At 47.1% G+C, this 20,920-nt stretch overlaps 1 protein-coding gene across 16 annotated transcripts in view; it reads left to right on the top strand.

Annotated features, from left to right (window-relative positions):
• The window catches only part of DAB1 (DAB adaptor protein 1), a 1,153,213-nt gene that overhangs the window by 1,082,880 nt on the left and 49,413 nt on the right, over positions 1-20,920 (top strand). For 9 of the 16 annotated variants that reach the window (XM_040470387.1, XM_040470384.1, XM_040470379.1 and 6 more), the window contains 2 exons: positions 193-258; positions 7,321-7,380. In XM_040470387.1, the coding sequence (XP_040326321.1) occupies positions 193-258; positions 7,321-7,380 (126 nt within the window). The remainder of the gene's footprint in view (positions 1-192; positions 259-7,320; positions 7,381-20,920) is intronic. The other 7 variants (XM_040470392.1, XM_040470389.1, XM_040470393.1 and 4 more) reach the window with 3 other exon arrangements.

The following is a 20,920-nucleotide window of genomic DNA, read 5'->3' as shown; positions in this document are numbered from 1 at the left end:
TTTTTGTAAGAAAAGGCAGAGGTGTGCAAGGCACCCGTAGTGTTTCCGTAATCCACTTGTCTCTTGAGGGCATTTTCTGTTGTGACTGTTTCTTTAATGCTCACTGAGATTTGTATCCTGAATTCCAAATGCCTTTTTTTTTCCTCTCTCTCCTTCCCCTCTGACCTTTCCTCTCTGGCCGCTCCGTAATAGTACATTGTGTTTGAGGCTGGACACGAGCCAATCCGTGATCCCGAAACGGAAGAAAACATTTATCAGGTATAAAATCGCTTCTCTCTCTTACCATTGCACCGATACCAGTAAATGCTCTGAAGGGTCTGCAGAACCGAGGGCACTCCCTTCTCATGGTCACATAGCTCTTTCTGTCATTCAGGCTCATGGAAGACAACTTCATGTGGTTGGCATTTACCAACTGACCAGAAGTTTTCACACCTTGCTGTGGAAATGCTTAATGGCCACTTGAGTGCGTTGTTTTAATTGTTAATGGATCTTAACTATGTTCAATTGACTCGAGAATCAGACATTCCATTTTAGTAAAGTAACCCATTGGAGGGTTGTTGTCCATGATACAGAAGGGTCCTTCGCTTCTCAAAAGAATGTGTTCATCACATTTCTTTTAAAAGCACTACTGAAAATGAAGGACAAACTCCAAAGCAAACACCTTCAGAACACAGCACTGGAAATATTAACTGAATAAAAGAAAGTACAGCTCCAAGTTTCACCCCTCCTGAAGGGAAGGTAAATTAATATTCTTCAGTGTCTGCTTCTGTGAAAAACCCCACACACACATTTTGACTCACTCCATTCTCACGCACATGCTATAAAGTAGGTATTTAATCCCACTTTTATGAGGGGGAACTGAGGCCCAGAGAAGCTGAGTAACTTCCCGGGGGCTGTACAGCCATTTAGAGCAGCGATCAGACCCCACGTGAGTGAAGGTACAACTCACCGGACCTCCCCCTTGCTTGCCCATCAGAGTTAGAGAAACTGCACCATAGCCACACATCAGATAAATATGACAGCATCCAATTTGTCACTAATTAGAAATTCAGCCTTAATTTGAAATATAAACATCATGGAAGAAGAGGAAAAAATTTAATGTATTTAATAAGTGATTTTAATTTCCTTAACTCACTCAGTTATGTGGTCTGCTATTCTGCCTTAGGCACGCATTACTTATGTAATGAAAGTCAAATAGATTTCCAGTTTCCGCCAAATGCACAGAATTGTAAATGACCAAAGTATAACATCAGCTCTACCAGTAGCTCAGTGTAAACCAGGCCCATGGAGTGATCATCGTCTTTCTCTCCCCTGGATCGGTCTAGATTGGATGCAAGTGTAAGGTTGTGCTCTGAAGTCTTGTTTAAAGTCAGCGCTCACACAGTTTCTGTCTTTAAATGGAAAACTTACATTTTTGTTCTCAGATTTTATTTTGATGGATTGATTTTTAATGTTTATTCACTTCTTGAGAGACAGAGACAGAGTGTGAGTAGGCAGGGGCAGAGAGAGAGGGAGACACAGAATCTGAAACAGGCTCCAGGCTCTGAGCTGTCAGCACAGAGCCCAACGCGGGGCTCGAACTCACGGACCATGAGATCATGACCTGAGCCGAAGTTGGATGCCCAACCGACTGAGCCGCCCTGGCCCCCCTCAGATTTTAAATTATTACAACCTTGCGGTGTCTGAATATGAGGCCAAAAGAAACCATTAACCAGTCATCCCCTGAAGAAAAAGCACCTTGTAAGACAAAATGAGGCTTTTCAGTGCAAAGTTTCTGAATCCCAGCCAAGCCGTAGTTAGTGGCACCTGCGGGCCCCCGTGGGGGACGGCTGGGGGTGTGGGACATCCTGTGTGTGGGAAGAACTGGTTTAGGCGAGCAGAGAACTGGGTTCCAGTCCTGGCTGTGTCACCAACTATCTTTGGCTGAGTGGTAGTGTGCAAGACACTTGCCCTCTATGAGCCTCAGTTTCCCCAGTGGTAAGATAGGGGACTAGTTTCCCTGTAACTCACACGTTGGCATGAGAATGAAGCAAGTTCGTGTGAAGGATGTAGAGAAGAGGCTTCATCCTGAGTCACACAGTGTGTGGATTCGGAATCCTAGTCCAAGTACCAACTCAAGTTCTTTTCCTTCTCTGAGCCTCAGTTTACTCACCTGTAAACTGAGCGACTAAGACTGAAGAGTCTCTTAGGCGAGGTCCTTTGCTGCCTTTTGCAGCTAGTGCCTATCAGAGCACAGCGATTCTTTAGAGAAACATGTTCACTTGCTTTACAGGGCAACAAGACTCTTAGAAATTGTGGGGGGGGGGGTGGGGAGGGGAGAGGGGTAACATTTATTGAGGGCTCCATGAATGGGGTTTACATGCAATATCCTATCTCTCACAACAAGACCGTGTGGCTTGAACCCTCATTCCCAACCTTACAGATGGAACCCTGAGGCTCACACAGATAAGATGTCTTGCCCAAGGTCACAGAGCTCCAAGAGGCAGAACTCCCACTCCCAGCCAAGTCTCTCTGACCCCGGTAAATGCATGAATCCCCGGGCTCTTCTCAGCCGGAATATCCTGATGCAGAGTTTCACGATTAGATTCTGCGTAGGCTCCACGTCCCTATCTAAAAATCACACTTGTTTTAACAGTTGTGACCTCCGGATCTTTCCGGCTGTCCATCATTAGCAGGAAGGTATCGTTTAAGGAAATGAATATTTTATCACCCTCTCTTCTCCTCTCTTGCTTTGCCAGTCAGCTGGGCCTCCATTTGCTCAACACAAGATAAGCTCTTGGGCCCAAAGATAAAGCTGAGCTTTTAAGGAGCTGTGATTAGGGAGCTGCACTCTTCTTTGTGTTTTGAGGGCCTCTGATTATTCCACAGCTATTCATCCTGAGGAGACTACAGTATCTCCAAGTCTTCAGCTTGGCCCAGGGTAGTCTCAGATTTTAATCCCATCCCCTGCTTTCCAGAATGAGGAATGAGGCAGACAGACCTGGGGCCTAATCCTTTAGCTGTTTTGTGGCCTTGGATCAAGTGCTAACTTCTGTATCCCGATCTCCCAGTCTATAAAATTAGGAATGCTGCATTATCTGCCTCTAGAAGTGATGTGAAGGTGTAAAGCTCTTGGTACGTAGTAGGTTCTGTGTAAATGGTAGTTCCTCTACTTCCTGAGAACTTTGTCAGTATCAGATGCTGTTCACGAGGTCTTATGATGTTATATTAAGTGAAGCAGAACATGACTTGGTCGCCTCATCTTGTCAGAGAGCCTAGCGGAAAGTTGCAGCCTCACTTGACTTTGCTATTTGAGGGAGGGAGAGACTCTTGAGTAAATGGAACCTCTCTTTGAGGATCAGTAGTCTCATTTTCCAAACCGGATTAATAATAGTAATTGTCTTTCTTTTTGCGCGCATCAGAAAAAGTTATCAGTCATCTTTCTAAAGCAACACAGAACCTTGCAGTACAAGGGTTTTTTACACCTCACCTGATTTTGACCCTTGCAGTAACTCAGTAAGATAAGCACAGCTATGATGGCTATCGTTTTAAATGGAAGAAAATCAAGTCCTCCAGTTTGAGTGCTGCGCCCAAGGCCAGAGCCTCAGCTGTAAACCTGGTAATTCTTTAGTACGTTAACGTTAACACACGGGCGAGATTGCGGCTTTCCACACAGACATTCTCTGAGTCCTTTGGTTTAAAAATCATTTTTAATCGCCCGTGAGGTGTCAAGTATTGTTATTTTAAAATGATAACTCTCTGCTCCAATGTCACTCAACCCTGAAACTGCCTCTCTAACACTATTAGTATGTCACTGAGCTAAAATGTCTTCTGTACATATAGTGCTTAATGTATAGCTTTTACAGTAGTTTGACATCTATTAACTCCTTTGTTCAAGAAGCAATTGTGTATGGAACACCTAGTGTGTGCCAGGCACACGGGGATGTGATAGACCACAGCGTGGTCCCCACCCTCAACGCGTGTCTAGGCACCCCCTGACTTGCCCACCACAGCTACATGAGAAAACAGAGGCTCAGAGGACAGAGGGGCCCTCTGAGGACTCACAGCCTGTGGCGGAGCCAGGATTAGAAACCAGATCTCCTGCTTCCTGGGCCGCCTGGGTGGCTCGGTCGGTTAAGCGTCCAACTTCGGCTCAGGTCATGATCTCGAGGTCCGTGAGTTTGAGCCCTGTGTCGGGCTCTGTGCTGACAGCTCAGAGCCTGGAGCCTGTTTCAGATTCTGTGCCTCCCTCTCTCTCTCTGCTCCTCCCCTGTTCATGCTCTGTCTCAAAAATAAATACACGTTAAAAAAAATTTTTAAACAGATCTCCCGCTTCCTTTTGGTTGAGAACTGCCATCACTCTACACCGCCATATTACTGAAATGGTCTGCAGGCAGAGTGGACCAGCCAGGCAGGGGTGAGAACCAGCACACGAGGCACGTTCTGGTCTTTGGCCCTTAAACACTTCTGCCCTTAGCACATACATGGTAAATGTTCAGTGCTTAAACATTTCCTGTGTAACCAGTATTTACGGGATGAGGAACAGGTTAGCAAAATACCTGCCCTGCGCTGCACAAGCTCACGGGCAGCTGCAGTGTGGGTTGATAGCTCCTATATAAGATAAAGCACTTTTGACACTCGTGTGAGTAACCCAATTACTTTCTCAACTCCTCCCAGTAAAACAAGGAGCTCCATTCACTCGGGGGCCTTATCCAGCTTGTTTGCCATCACTGTCCCTGGCAAACCACAAAGCCTGGTACATAGTAGGTTCTTGGCCACTTTTATTTTTTAGTGGACGAATGTACCAGAGCTTACAAGAGTCCAGAGGAAGGCTCCGACCAGGTAGAGAGCCAGGCAAGGCTCCCAAGAATGTATCCTGCCCGACATAAATCTTTAAGGACAAACAGGCAGATTGATATGTCACCCATGGGAGAACCAAGTAGCAAAGCTTTTTCAATTATGCACAGTTTGGGTTTATCCATCCTGCCGCTTCTCCTCCATTTGCAGGGATAATTGAGAGTCAGCTGCGGTTCAACTTGCTAAGTGCCCATAGCGAGCAGTGAATTACGAGGAACAGAAATGCTGTTCATGTTGCTCAGGAAAGGGTGAGCCAGTAAAAATACAAGTGCGGGCTGGTAATTTATTGGCCCTTGTTAACAAGGACTCCGTAGGCATTCTTAGAGGATTCCTTTTAGAGGGAGCTGAGTTATCGGGAGCAAAGAAATTACATTCGTCATTGGCTACCTGCAAACTAGGGTTTGCGAGAGCGGCTCAGGAAGCGCATCTTTCTGCGTGGTCCGTGCTCCGCCATGGACCTCCCGTTTTCTGCAGGAACGTGCACAACCTTCTGCAAGTGTAGAATGTGATGTCAGAGAAAAGGGTGCAATCAAAAACAGCTAGGGAATGGCGGGACCAGGGGTGAGGTGCAACTGTCTATACCGCGTAGTAGTTAAAACGCGAACTGTCAGAACTCCAGCTCTCGCCCCCCCCCCCCCCCACCTGCAGGATGCTCTCTGGGCTTCATTTTCCTCCTCTGCAACATTGTGACAGTTGTCATCTTTGCCCAACTGACTTGTCTTGAGGACTGCATGCAAATACATGTAAACCCTCAGAACAGTGGCTGGCACCTAGGAAGTGCCCTGTCAATGTCAGTTTGGGCTGTTAGTAATAAATATTTTGTTCGGTAGCCAGAAAGAGCTGGGTTTGAATCTCACCACTTAACTAGCTTTAAAGCTTTGGAAAAGTTACCCTGACATCTCTGAGCCTCAGTTTTTCACCACCTAAAGTGAAGATTCTAATACCGAGCTCTTAGGATTATTAGAAGGATTTTTTTTTTAATTTTTTTTTCAACGTTTTATTTATTTTTGGGACAGAGAGAGACAGAGCATGAACGGGGGAGGGGCAGAGAGAGAGGGAGACACAGAATCGGAAACAGGCTCCAGGCTCTGAGCCATCAGCCCAGAGCCCAACGCGGGGCTCGAACTCACGGACCGCGAGATCGTGACCTGATTGAAGTCGGACGCTTAACCGACTGCGCCACCCAGGCGCCCCTATTAGAAGGATTTTAAGCTAAATTGATGAGCCTGGAAATAGCACAGGGTCTCGAGGAATGAGCCCAAATTCTTCCTTCTTGTTAATGGTATAGTTAGCTGGTCCAAGCCTAAAAGACACTTTTTCTTTTCCTTCACTGGTCCCCACATTTCTTATGAAACATTTACGCAGCAGACATCTACCAGATGCCTACTGAGCGTTGGGCACTGTGCCTGCTCTTAAAGAGCTCCCAGTCTGGCGAAAAGAAACACAGATTAGCAGACAGAAGACCACTGCAGGCTGATGCCTCAGATGGGGGTAGGAGCTACACTGTGCTAGTTCCTGGGAAGCACACATGATTGCTCTCGATCCGGAATGTTTCAGGGTAACACCCTGACTGGCCCATTAGAAAAGTGTTCAACCTATCTACTGTTGTTAATATTATAAAATACATGCTGATCCTTATTTATACGATGTGTCAGCAATAAAAGAAGCTCTCATTCTAACACTTCACAGTATCACAGCTCCTAATCGTCTGTATTTACTGTCTGCTTTGTCGTTGGATTCCCACAGTAACCCAAATCAGAAGCAGAGCCAGTAACACCCATTTTAGGATCGTGACGCTCCGAGGGGCTGTGGCCTGTTCAGGGTGTGACAGTTACCAAGTGGCCCGATAAGACCAGATGGAGGAGTACGAGGAGAGAGGGAGGAAAGAAAATACAGATACATATGAAAAAACAATTGGAATTTTCTCGACTCTTGTTTTGCGCTTTCCCTGCCATTAACGGTCCCTTTTCTTGGAAGACACTTTGGGTAAATATCAGACAGCTTGTCCATGATCCCAGCAGAAGCCGTTCTTTATGCTGAGACCTTGATGTTTGCTATATTGTAAATAACCTGACTCTCAGCTTAAACTCAGCTGCAAACTAATTTTAATCACTTGGGACAAGTCAGAGCACCTCTCTGAGGCTCATTTCTGTCTTTGGCGAAATGAGGATTATTTTTTCCACCATATGACCTCTGAGGTCCCTGCAGCCTCTGTCCTGTGATTCCATGAGGAGCCCGATGGCAGAGACACCCTGCACTCATTTAAGTGACTCGCACACTCCTCCCTCATCCGGCTTTCCTCAGGGAAGGAGCCTGGCCTCCTGCTTCTACACTTGTGGAGGGCCCTTTGATTTGGGACCCTCGGGCCTCAGGGGCCATTCTCACACACACTTAAGCCAGCTTGAAGTTGAAGCGTGATGGCTTTGTTCTCTGAAAGTGGAGTATCAAAGTGTTTTGACCGTGTCGAATTTGATTTTTCCATAGGTTCCCACCAGCCAAAAGAAGGAAGGTGTTTATGATGTGCCAAAAAGTCAACCTGTAAGTGTAAGTAAATCTTCTCTCTTCTGCCAGGCTCCCGTGACCTGCACTCCTACGCGGCTGTGTCTACAGCTTGAGGAAGGGAACCCCTCTTCTGGATAGGCATTATAACTTAGAGAGCTTTGCCAGGGCCTACATGGCACGGACTCCTCAGTGAGTCAGAGGGAAGGGGGCATAAGGCGGAAATGGTGAGGCTGAGGAAGGGTTGCCAACCTGGACCGAGGTCTGGCCCCCTGCGTGGCGGTGAGTTGAACTGCACAAACCACTGTGTCCAGGGGTCTCAAGGACTGAGTTGTTCCATGACAAAAGTCTCCGGCCAAAGACTTAATTATACCTGATCAAATAGGGGGCAGTGTCTCGATCCTGGGAAGAGTTGCCCATCCGATTTAAAAGTGGTTGACAGGTCTCAGAGGGATCATAGAAGAGCCAGCCAGGGCCTTTAGAGTGTCTAAGGGTCCAGCCAGTGGACAGACCACCAAGAAAAAGGCCACGCGTAGTGGGCTTGCAAAGAACCCGGCAGGTCCACTACATCTGGACCCCATCGGCCAGTGGGACTCCTGGAAATGGAAAATATCAAGCTGTGTGACACTGCCACAAGCCAGTGCTAGGCCAGGCCCAGATTTCGGCCCCCCATCCAGTCGGCGTGCGGAAGGCAGCCTCTGTACGTGATTCAGGAGCACTGGGGGACTCTTGCCCAAGGGGACATTGGACTTCACCGCGGCCTGTGTAAACAGAACCAGGATGTTTAGTCACCGCTGATCTCATTCAGCTCAGTGATGGGTACAAAGAGCACAGGCTTTGAAAACAGACCCCCAGGAACTCCAGCCCTGACCCTAACAGGACTGTTGTGAGGCTGGATGACTCTCTGGGCTGTTGTTATTGGTCCTGGACCCCACCCTGTGAGAGACACAAAGACACCCCCGCATTTTTCAAGGTCAGATTGATAGGGCAGTTTGAAACCCCATAACCAGGGCAGCAACTGAAGGACCTAGAAATGCTTGGCCTGGAGAAAAGGAACCATAAACGTGGAGATGGGAGTCCCCAGGGCTACCGGTTGGAAGAGGGCTTACAGTGTTCTGTATTGGCCAGCCCAAAGTGACGGTGACCTTCCTGAGCAGTGGTCAGAGCTGTGAAGAGTTAGAACAGCTGGCACCTAGGGGAGTGAGCTCCCCATCACTGGAGCTGGTGCAAGCAGAGCCTAAAAGGCCCCCTGTCAGAAAAACTATAGGAGGATTCAAATGTGGAATGGGCAGAGGGGAAAGAGGAGCTCCTGTTGTCCCTTTCAAACCTGACCTTCTGTCCTGAGTTGAGAGTCTTTCTGGCTCATTCTTACCCTCCTCTGCCCCTGTTGTCTTTTCACCTGGTGAAATTTCTTCCTTTTCCTATCAGCGTCCATTCCTCTTCCCAATATCCTGCATCCACCAGACCCCACCTAAATCCTGCTCCCGAAAGCCAACACATGTTAGGTTTCATGAGACAGCATATTTGAATGGGGTCCTCAAAAACTTGAGTCTACGAGGTAGTTGAGAACGTGAAGTGGAGTGTCGCTCAGAGAAAAAGCAGTTTTTCTCCTTGAGGCCTTTGCATTTGTCAAGCCTTCTTGTCACGGAGACACTGGTCCGTTCGTGTTTCCGTTTGGTTCAGCTCCCATCACACAGCTCCCTACAATTCAATTTGTGCCCAAATTGCTTCGCTTGCCCCTAACAGGTTTAGATACGTGAGGAAACATGCTCCATTTGCCGCCTTGGTTTTCGTGAATTTATTAACCAGTCTGGCCACACCATCTCCATGCTTAATAGCTGAAAAAAAAAAACCCAACCAAACAAAAAAAGCCCAAGCTCCTTAGCCTGACATACACGGCACTCAGATGCCAGCCTCAGCCCAGATCTCTGGTCTACCTCCCCCTGGTCTAGCTCTACTGAATTCTGCAAGCTTCTGAAGGAGCCACATCCTCCCCTAATAGCCCAGCTTAGCTTCAGGCTATGGGGACTCAGGGAGACTTTGTGGTCTTCTGCTAAGTGTGAGCAGATCACCCCTACCTCTGTGCCCCACTCCCTATCATTCCTCTGTTAACAGCTCTTGGCACACAGCATCCCAACTCTTCTCCTGGCTCCTTACTTCCAGGAACTTCCTGAGGTCCTTGGATTACCAGAAGCAAGCCCAGGGTCTGGCATGTGAAAGGCAGGGATGACACAGCCGCTCAAGGTGTGTTTCACAAATATACACATGACTCTGCCTGTAGAAAGAATTGAAAATCCTTACACTTTCTTTTAAAGGGAATTTCCTGCTTATCTGACTCTGAAATAGGCATTAAGTAAACATGCTCAGGTTTTGCTTGGGAAATATCTGGGCTGCCTGAACGGCCAGCAGTAGCTTCCAACCCTCTGTTCGCATAGAGTCCTAGAAGCATCTGTGCTTTTCCGTGAACAATTTCAACATTTCTAAAAGCCAGAGACAGGTAGCAAGTCAAAAGTATCAACTCTAGTGGAGGGGCGGATGCTTGCGTTTGGTATCTCAACTCCTGTTCTTACTACCTGTAGGACTTCTGATAAGTTCCCTTGTTTCTCTACACCTCCCTGCTCTCATCTATCAAAGGAGTTACTAAACCCAACTTACTGAATGATTTTGAGGAGAAAACAGCATGTGTATTGGAAACTTGATCCCACTTGCCTAAACTTCCCAGAGGTACTTTAAATATCCCACAGCCCACGTCCCTCACTGTTCTGGGACCTTCCTGTTCTCCAAGCTGGCCCCTGTAGACCTGCCTCCCTGATGAGTGCATATTCCCTGGGATACCGCTGTGCCCTGAAAATCTCTGCTGTGATCTCGATGTTTGCTCCCTCACCACCTGCTCCTTAACCAGAAAGACAAATAAACCAAAGACAGCCAAGTCCGTGCATATTAAGCAGCTTCAAGCCAGATTGACAGCTTCCACAAGTTTCCCACAAGAAGGGAAACTGTCCAGTGGCCTGTTACTCTAGGAACCACCGGTTTCTTCTTCTTTGGGTCCAGAGCCCAGTCTGCCCAGAGCCCAGTAAGAGACTCAGCTTGGGGCTGTCACTGGGGAAGATCACACATCAGCCCCAGAAGAAATGGCCTGATCTTCAGCATCAGACTTGGGTATGCTCTCATCCTGGCCACCCGCTAAGGGTCCTCGAGCATCTTTTTCCATCTCTAAACCCCAGTGTCGTAACCTGCAAAGAGAAAGGAATGCCTGCCTTGTAGCTTTGTTTGGAGGACTAAAGGAGACATTTACGTAAAACCTTAACAGGGGATATGGATTAGATTAAACGAGAACATTACCGTCGGTTGTCGGCACGAGCAATCCACCAGCCAACAGTTCACACTGAGGCGGGGATTGCAAGTATGCTAGGTGATTGCACACCTCCTCTAGGAAGCCTTTTTTTTAACCCCAGAGTACACAGCTCCCCCAGGAGACCTCTGTGCTTCTCTGTGCAATGATCACAATGCACTGTTACCTTTTCTTAATGAATCCGTGTGAGCCATTGGACTTTGAGTTTCTTAAAGGCCTTGGCTTCGGTGTTAATGGTACCTGCCTTAGAGTTTTTTGTGTTAAGGACTAAGTGAGCTGAAGAATATGAATCAACACAGTGCTTGGTGCAGAGTAGGGATTCAATAGCTGTGAGCTGTTACTGTTCTGCTCTGTGAGCTCCTTGAGGTCAGGAATCGCTTTTAATCATCACTCTTTCTACAGTAACTCCTCTGAGGATTTCTGCTCCCTTTGAGCTTTTGATGGTATACTCTTTCCCCGTGGGTGGCGGGAATCTCATGCGCCCAAGTAAATTTTTATAGGCCTTGAAGCCAGGGGGATCCTTGATTGCAGCTCTAAAATCTCTGTCCTGGAGTCTCAGTCCCCTGGACTAGGGTGGCTCACTGTCACCCTACATGGCCAAAGGTGTCCTCATCAAGGTGTCACGTTTGGTGCATTGGGTTCTAGAGTTTGAGAAGTCGTGGCATTTCTTCTGGGTCTTGCCCACCCCAGTGCATCACCTGATGGGACACAGTTTTGTCTCCATCAGTTGGGCTGTTGGTCCAGACAGAGAGCCGGTTCTCTGTCTTCAGTCTCCTCTCTGACATCATGCATCCACGCCCTGGTTTACACCACCAGGCACCATAGCCTTGGGGAGCCAAGCTCTACCAGCCCCTTTCTTGTTCCCTTTTGCACAAATAATGTGTTAGGATGCTTTGTTTGTCCTAATCCGGACCTATAATGTTACCTTCCTGTAACAGATTTGTTCTTAGGGTCATACTACACTCCTCTCCACTCTTACCTAGGACTCTGAGACAAGATAAGGATTAATCCCATTCGCTCCCAGAAATATACATTTCCTCTCTTCCTAGTCAAGGCAGGTAGAAGATTTGTACAGAGGCTTTATTTTCATGCCAGGGTCTCCAAACTCCGATAGAATTGATGCTTGCTGATAGGGAATATTAGCCGACTAGAGAGGCAGGGAGGAAAGAGCATATAACTTGGGCAAAGCCTTGAAGGATGAGCAGAGCCCCTTCTGGGCATATCATTGGATGGGCACAGCCCCTTCTGGGCATATCATTAAGGTCCTTCTGGCTCCTGAGTTTTTATTTCCTCTACTAGCTGGTACTCAGAACTGATGAATGTATCATCAGTTTCCTTCTCAGAAACGGGTAGCCTTTCTTTCTGCCAGATGATAATGCGTCTGGTGTTCTTTAGACAAATATCCTGGCCTCTTAGGGGCTGTCGGGAAGGCACCTCCCTGAGTGGAGAGGAAAACGTCAGCTCAGTAGCCCATTACCGCATCCATTATTTAGTGCTTTTTGCCCTCCGTTAGCCTTTGAACATGATTCTGGTTCTACAGGGGGACCCAGTGGAATCACACATTCACAGTTTGCTCAAGTGCCTGTTTTGGACCCTGTCACGCCCCACAACGCTCAACTTGGTTGAGGCTTAACCTTCATAGGTCACCAGACCTAAAGCTCAGCATGCCTTATGTCATTGTCACATGAGAAGTACCAGCACTTGTCTTCTTGTCTTCTCCCCTCCCCTCCTTCCCACCTCATGTAATAGTCTTATGGCTGAGGGGCACCTGGGTGGCTCAGTTGGTTAAGCGTCCAACTCTTGATTTGGGCTCAGGTCATGACCTCGCTGTTCATGGGATCAAGCCTCGGGTCAGGCTCAGCGCTGACAGCTCTGTCACACTCGCTCTCTCTCAAAATAAATAAATAAACATTAAAAAAATATATTCTTATGGCTGAAAAAGATCTTTTACCCTTCACCCTATAACTGCCTGGTTTTAAATCCTTTTATGTGGATGTACTAGACATAATTATCAGTACTAACCCGTCAGTGGATTCTAGCAGAACTTTCTTCGGCCTTTGAAAGAGAGTCTTAAAGGTTTGGCTTAGCGGCAAATAGAAAGGACGCAGGTTGTGGAATTGACCAGCTGGACTCCACATTCAGTTCTGGGGGACAAGACATGGATTCAGATATTGAAAGGAATAATCACACTCCCCTGAGATTCTTTCCTCCCTTTGGGTGTGATCTTTGCCAATCTCTTCAAGTTTCTGAGACTCCTCTTCGAGTGGAAATGATGAGCATCCTATGCCAACATCTCAGGGCTTTTGTGAGACTCATGAAGCAAAGTGAGAGCATTGTTTGTGAAGACGAGGGGTTGTTTTCATGGTCTCTGGGGACATAAAGACCAAGGGATGGTGTGCACGTATTCCTCCAATTATTTTATAGACTATCTTAAGATTACGAAAAAGGCTCAAGTTTTCTGACAAGAGAGGGCACATCTGGGCTCACTGTCAGGAAGAAATCTGAAACCATCTGAGCTGATTTTCAGAGGGAAGGACAGCTCTCAAAGAGTAGTGAGGTCTCTGGCCCCCGGAGTATTCAAGCAGCAGGTGAATGGTTCTGCAGGGGTTCTTATGTGGAGAAGGTGACCACACTAGTGGACCTTGGAGCCGTCCACCCACTCTCTCATCCACTTTCCCCCCGTGTTTATAACATCTAGCGTTTACCTCACCATCTTGTTCCCGGTGTCTCAGCTGCGAAGCCAGGCACCCCAGAGGCCCCGTTACTATCTCCACCATCCTCTCCCTGGCTTTAGAGTTGCCCACGGTGAAGCGTGCAGCAATAAGTTATGGCATTGCCCCGTGAGGTCCGTGCTCTGGATGGAAACATGTTTACTATGTGCTGTAATCAAGGCACCACACTGAGCAAGCCCTGGGCACAGAGTAGGTCCTTAGAAAATCGGTCCCTCCTTAGTTTCCTCCTGGAGAGCTGGACGACAGTGCTTGCGTCTCTCTGGTGCGTCCTGAAAAAGAGCCACACTGGGAGAATCGGGTAAAAACCCCAGTGATCGCATGTGAAGTCCAAGGCTCCCTTCACTTCCTTCCTTTGCCTTATAGTGCTAGGCCACCAGCCCTGCACACTGAGAGTCTGAGCTAACTTAGCTGGGGCAAAAGCAGGTAGACTTTATTGAGTAGATACTGTGTGCCATGGACAGCCTAGACTGTGGTCTCAGCCTATCTCATTCAGTAGTCACACCTGGAAGGTAGATGTCATTTATATATGAGGAAGCTGAGGCTTTCCAGAGGTCCTATACAGTCACAAAGCTGGTAAGTGACAGAGCCCGAAATTGAACCTTCAGCTGTTCTGATTCACACAGTTTCCACTAAAACACACTGCCTTTAGGATTCAAGAAAATGCCAAGCCCCCATCTCCTCTTCCTCACCATGGTTGGAGTCAGTATTCAGGCCAGTTTCTGTCTCCCATTACTCGTTGCTTCTGAGTCCTTATTAACAACGCTGAGGCTAGCCCCTGGGGTGGCTATGAACACCTCTCTCCCCCTTCAGCCGGAGTCCCATGAGGCACACCCATGTCTGACTCGTTCCTGACCCCTCACTCCGCCTATGCGCTGCACTCTGTATCCTGACATTGAAAAAAATATCTGTGAGTCCCAAAGAACAAATCTCAAGGAATCAAAAATCAGAGAGCTGCTCATTTGGCCTCCCCTGCCTCCCACCCTCCAAACATCTATGTTTCTGTGCAAGACCCCTGTCTCCCAACAACCAGTATTCAGTTGATTTTCCTTGCCTTAGATTTAATTCAGTTTCCCTGCTGCAAATGTAGGAAGAGTCAATCCATTAAAGTGAAGAATTACAGAAATTCTCTGGACAACTGTTCCTAACCACCCCCACCAGCCCCCGTCTTTCATGGCAAATAAATTTTCATTCACAATTCAGCAGTTGGTTTTTCCTTTAGTCTGAAATCTGGATCAAGATGTTTCATAATTGAATTAAATCTAGTCTGAACATTTGTCAGTTTCACTTCCTCATTAAGCACCACATTGTAGAGAAATTATAATTATCGGAATGCCGTTAACATAGATGTCACACAAGAGGAGGTCTTCCTGAACTAAGGGAAAGGAATCTGCATCGGCATATTCCACAAAGGAAATAGAAGCTTGCCCTGTCTTGCTTTTCTTAGACAGGCTTTCGGTTTGCAGTGGTTAACAAAACTGTCCTGAGATACAATCCTAAATCCCTGGAATCTCAGAATTTGTGAGGACATTAAAAGCTGCTGGGTCAGCCTTCTCACCAATGCAGGGATCCCTCCAGAACATTTGTGATGAGCACAGATGAACGTGTCTGACTCTGGCTTTGGCCCACATGCCTGCAGTGACAGACCTTCATGACTTTTGTGATCCCACAGCTCCATTTGCTGGAGAGCCCTCCTTGTTTTCAAGTTCCCTTACAGCTTCTATTCATTCATTCATTCATCCATCCATCCATCCATCCATCCATTTGACAAACATTTACTAAGGACCTCCTATCTGCCATAAAGTGGCCTACTCACTAGGGATATAAAGATGAATAAGGATGGCTGCTTGAGAATTTTAATGATCACAAGAAGGTAGATGTGTAAAAATGGTTGCAATCCGTGTAATCCTCTAGGCCATAAGAGCTGTCTACAATATGCTCTGGGAGCATAGTGGGGAGGCAGAAAGCTTTGCCCAAGGGAGTTCAGTGAGGTCTTCACCCAGGAAGTAGGGTCTTAAAAGATGATAGGAACTTGGCACAGAGAAAGAGTGGAACGGGATTCAGGAAGAGGGAACTGAATGTGTAAAGGCACTGAACTATGGAAAAGCATACCATATCCCGGGGACTGATGAAGAGTCTGGGGTGGTGGGACTGCAGGATGCCTTCATGTGAGCAGGTGACAGGGCACGAAGGGAAGCCATCCCCACGGAGTGAAGGACCTGGGATGCGATGCTCAGAAACTCAGATTGGCTGGGAAGCCACTGGTGCTGTCGGGTGTTGAGTGGCACTATTAGAGTTGTGATTCTCAGCATCACTTTGGTGGCCTGCGACAGGTGGCTTGGCTATTGGAGAGACCGTTAAGAAGCTAATGGGATTATCCGTGTGTATCTATCAGGATGAAGTCAGGAAAACAGAGCCCACACGAGGTAATTTCATAGAGGGAATTTAATGTGGAGAACTAGTTACAAAGGTGTTAGGAGAGCTGACAAGCCAAACAGAGGGCAGTGGAACAACCCAAATTAGTAACATTCAGAAGTTGCTACCATCCCCAGGACTGGAAGGACAAAGAAAGGGACCAGGGCTGCCAGTGGGCACTGTGACCGCAGAGGGGGCAGGGACCTTGGCAAGAGGGGCTGGCTGTCTGGTGGAAAGTAGAGCCGTGAGGGAGACTCACGGCCAGGTTCACTGCCAGAATACTGCATAAAGAGAGCCAGGGAGAAATTCAGTGCTTCTCCCCTCTTTTCCACCATCCAGCATCCAACTACCCCTTTTGTTGGCCAAACCGAAGTGAAAGTGGGTTGACAAGGGAGCTCAGGCAATGTAATTTACAAGGCCACCCCCCTGTCCTACTACACAGAGCAGAGGGAGGGCAAGAATAGGTCTGAGGGGGGGCGCCTGGGTGGCTCAGTCAGTTGGGCGACCGACTTTGGCTCAGGTCATGATCTCGCAGTCTGTGAGTTCGAGCCCCGCATCGGGCTCTGTGCTGACCGCTCAGAGCCTGGAGCCTGTTTCAGATTCTGTGTCTCTGTCTCTCTCTGACCCTCCCCCCTTCATGCTCTCTCTCTGTCTCAAAAATAAATAAACATTAAAAAAATTTTTTTTAAATAAAAATAAAAAAAAATAATGGGTCTGAGGGGCAAAGTGGTCAAAGGGTAGGCAAGTAAGGATTACTTTGGGTCTGGACTGCGGGTGACACCCTGCAGACAGGGAGAGGAACGGAGGGAGGGAAATGTGTAAATTTGAATGAATGACATTCAGATCTAGAAAACAGGTCTAGAAAGTAGTAGGTCTAGAAAGATCTTGCTGATGGGGGGGGAGGGGGTAAGAGAAACACAAGGTCTAAGCTCCTTCTGGAGTGGCAAGCCTTGGCAGGTCGGGTAAGCAGGCAATAGGGACTGAGTGCTCTGTCTTCTCTCCTATAGCGCTGCCATTTACATACGTGCTGTTTTATGTGTCCAGGTTCTAAGGGTGTTTGTAGATCAGCCTTTCCATCCACTCTCTTCAGGTCCTTGCCAAAGACAGTAGTAATCCCTTTCACCCTCCTCTCTGTTCTCAGTCCATGCCTCACATTTGGGCAGTGTCACATTATCACTTTGAATGATATCTGGCTCTTTCTTCCCCGTTTCTGTCATGAATGGAAGGAATCAAGCAGAGTTGTAGACAGCTCGCTGTTTAAATCATTCCCGAAACTTGTTTTCTACAAATGCAAATGTGGAAGGGGATAAGCGCTTGCATAAGCAGTTGCCTGGTGTCCTGTTTGCTCAGTTGTGTGTTGGCAAAAATCACATCTCGATAAAACAATGATCAGTCCATCGCTGTGCTCAAATTCCCGCCACCGGTCTCCTGCAGGAATGGTCTCCAAACTTTTTATAAAATCCTGGCACCATTATTGCAATGAACTGTGCCCAGTAGCCTTTTATATAAACAGATGGGAATAGGAGTTGTGGTTGAAGCTGGGTTGAAGCCTCAAGGCCTACCCACCTGGAATCCTTTTCTGAAGCACAGAAGATTCTGGAAAGGAAGAGATCCAGAGAAGATAGTGTGAAAACCACTGTCAAAAGAATCCACTGGCTAATTCCATGGGTGGGAGCAGTGGGGTGTTTAGATGAAGAGATTCTTCACATTATTTCCATTAGAAGCTTTGTTCTTCTATAATTGAATTTGCAAACACAGATTGGGAGACTGCTCTTTGGGAGGGAGTAAAACAGCACAAAATTTGAAGTTTGGGGCACCTGGGTGGCTCATTCGATTAAGCATCCAAATTTGGCTCAGGTCATGATCTCTTAGTTCGTGAGTTTGAGCCTGACATCGGGCTCTGTGCTGACAGCTCAGAGCCTAGAGCCTGCTTCAGATTCTGTGTCTCCCTGTCTCTCTGCCCATCCCATTTGCTCTCTGTCTCTCAGAAATATATTTTAAAAACATTTTTTAAAAAGTTGAAGCTAATCAGAGCTTTATACTTCTTAGCTGTATGACTCGGCAAAGTGCTTTATGTTTTGGATTCTTCTGAATGACCAGTTAGCATCTGGGGAAGATTACTTGGCACCAACATGGAATCACAGTTAGAAGTCTGAGCCTTTTGGAACACCTGGGGGACTCCGTTGGTTGAGCATCTGACTCTTGATTTCGGCTCGGGACGTGATCTCACAGTCATGGGATTGAGCGCCACGTTGGGTTCTCGTGGAGCCTGCTTGGGATTCTTTCTCCCTCTCCCCCTCTCCCCTGCTCACACGTCCTTGCTCTCTCTCATCCTAAAATTTAAAAACAAACAAACAAACAAAAAACAGAAGTGTGACCCTTTCAGCCTGACTATGTAGGCCTTAAATTTTTTTCCCTCAATTACCAGCTGCGTGACCTCAGATAGTGTGTTCACTCATAAAACGTGGGTAATGACTGTGGTGCCTACCTCATAGAATTCTCCTGAGGACTAAATAAGGTGATACATGTATAACTCTATATGAGTAGCACCTGGCACATAGTAAGTGCTCAATAAATGTTAGCCGTAATTATCGTGAGCTGTTATATGGGCATAGGACTATACCAAGTGCTTCAACAGATAGAAGAAGGAATAAGATGTGGCCTAGCCCCGACAGTGCTTGTGGTCTATGGGTAGGAGTGACTTCAGTATCTAGAGTGAGGGGCTAGAGTGCCTTTAATTCACCATGGCTAAGCAATGTCAACAAGATCAAGTGTAACCTGAGAGTCTGGGGTAGGGCTGAACCTACAAGAGAGTTTCATGGCTATAGGGCAGGGATAACCAACATTTGTAACTACCAAAGAAAGCAAGGTACTTAACGAGATAGGCACTTAATGCACTATTTCAGGACTCTCCCAAGCAACCATAAGAAGTAGGTCTCTTCTCTACGGTAAAGGTTATTAAAGATCAGAGAAGTTAAATCACTTAGCACAGCTAGAAGAGGCATCCCTAAGAATCTAAGCTAGTTCTCTCTGAACTTAAAATGAGGGTGACCTAGTTTATCATCCAAAGTGGGTCACTTTTGAATGCAAAAAAGGGGTGTGCTATTAACAATGACATCAGGACAATAGACATGAACAGGAGCTGTCTTAAGCGGACCAGGATGTAGGGCCATCTTACCCAAAGCCAGTGAATGTCCTTCCCAACTGGGCTACCCTGTCTCAAAGACCACAACACAGGAGATTTCAAACAGAAGGCAGGAAGCATCTGTCCATCTTGTTCTTGGCACTCCATACCAGTTTTGTCCCCGTGTGGAAACAAGCCCAGTACTACCCACGAGACAGAGGTGCCCTGGTACATGCTTGCTCCTTCAGCGGGCATAATAAATCAGATTACTTGGAGATCTGTTATGTGGTGAAAAACTGTAGTCCAGGGTATCTGTTCACTGCCGCTGCTGTGAGTCTATCATTATTCCTCTAATACAGACCATTAACATTCACAGAACCTTAACTACAGCATCTCTAATGAGCACAGCTATAATATACAGTTTCCCCATAAATATCCATTGATGCTGACACTCATTCTCTCTTGGTACAGTAATTCAGCTTTTCTGGATAAATCATCATGCAGAGGCTCTTTCTTTCTCCCTAACTGCCATTATTAGTGGTTACACAAGAATAATGAGCAAACTCTGGTTGCAAAAAAGAAGAAAGAGATGAATGATCATGGAGAATACAAAAATATATGTTGGTGACAGTACCCAGCCATGGCAAAACCTGATTTTGCAATGACTTAGAAAGGAGGCAAGAAATGAACATAAGCTGAGCACTTACTGGGGGCTGGGGAGTACACGCGTTGTTTGGCCAGCTGTATGTGGTTCAGTGAATCCCAACATTGCATTGCCCAGCAGTCATTTGTGATGCTTTTAAAAAGGCAGCTTCCTCGGCCCCACCCCCTAGATCGGCTTTTATATGGCTCACGTATGCATGTGTACATATGTAAAGGGAGATTTATAAAGCTCCCCAATGCAGTCTGATGCTCCGCTCAGTTTATCTGGTTTAATGAACAAAGCATCTATGATTTGCCCCACTTTATGGACCGGAAGACTGAGGTGGAGACGCTACGGGGAGAGGGAAACAAAGTGCTTTATGTTTTGGATTCTTCTGAATGACTCTTCCGGCTCTGAAGGAAGCATCCCTTGCTTCTGACTTGTATGCGAAGAATGGCTCCTATTAAGATGACATTGACTCACTTGGTACACATCCTCCCTGCTCCAGCCCTCGTTCCCACCTCTCATGGGGCTCTGTCAGCGCCTCACCGTGCTTCTCCCCAGGATGTTGGCAGCTGTCCTTGTCTCTGTTACTCCTCTTTCCCACCATTGTATGCTGCCAGCCCAATACTCTTGGTTCGTTCCCACTCTCCTATAGTTTTCAATCTCCTAGCCTTGTCTTTCTGGCTATTTTTCTGTTGTTCGTCCCATAGTCACCTAGAAGGTTCTACCCCTATGACCCCAGTCAGAATTTCAGGGATAACACTTGCAGTGTGATCTGACCAGGGTCCTCCAGAAAAGATTGGGGTGCACTGTGGCAGGGCGGGCTCCTAAACTGTGGTTGCTCCTTCCAGAGCCCTTACCTCTTTCCCTAGTCTTTTTTTTTTTTTTTAATTTTTTTTCAAAGTTTTTTATTTATTTTTGGGACAGAGAGAGACAGAGCATGAACGGGGGAGGGGCAGAGAGAGAGGGAGACACAGAATCGGAAGCAGGCTCCAGGCTCTGAGCCATCAGCCCAGAGCCCGACGCGGGGCTCAAATTCACGGACCGCGAGATCGTGACCTGGCTGAAGTCGGACGCTTAACCGACTGCGCCACCCAGGCGCCCCTTTCTTTCCCTAGTCTTAAAACACAGATCGTCTGACACCCTTTGTTCTCCTCACCATAGTGGAGTAGTTGAGAGCACACACTCCAAAGCTAGCCCCCTTTGGTGAACATTATAGCTCTACCATTTACTAGCCGGATGACCTTGGGTAAGTTAATTAATCCTTCTGTCCCTCAGTTTCCTCCTCTGAAAATGAGGATAGCAATAGCACCTGTATC

The sequence above is a fragment of the Herpailurus yagouaroundi genome, unplaced genomic scaffold (assembly GCF_014898765.1).
Source record: "Herpailurus yagouaroundi ecotype Mexico unplaced genomic scaffold, PumYag 77, whole genome shotgun sequence".
Lineage (NCBI taxonomy): Eukaryota > Metazoa > Chordata > Mammalia > Carnivora > Felidae > Herpailurus > Herpailurus yagouaroundi.
Note: the sequence above shows the minus strand (reverse complement) of the source record. Positions and strands in the feature narration are given on the sequence as shown.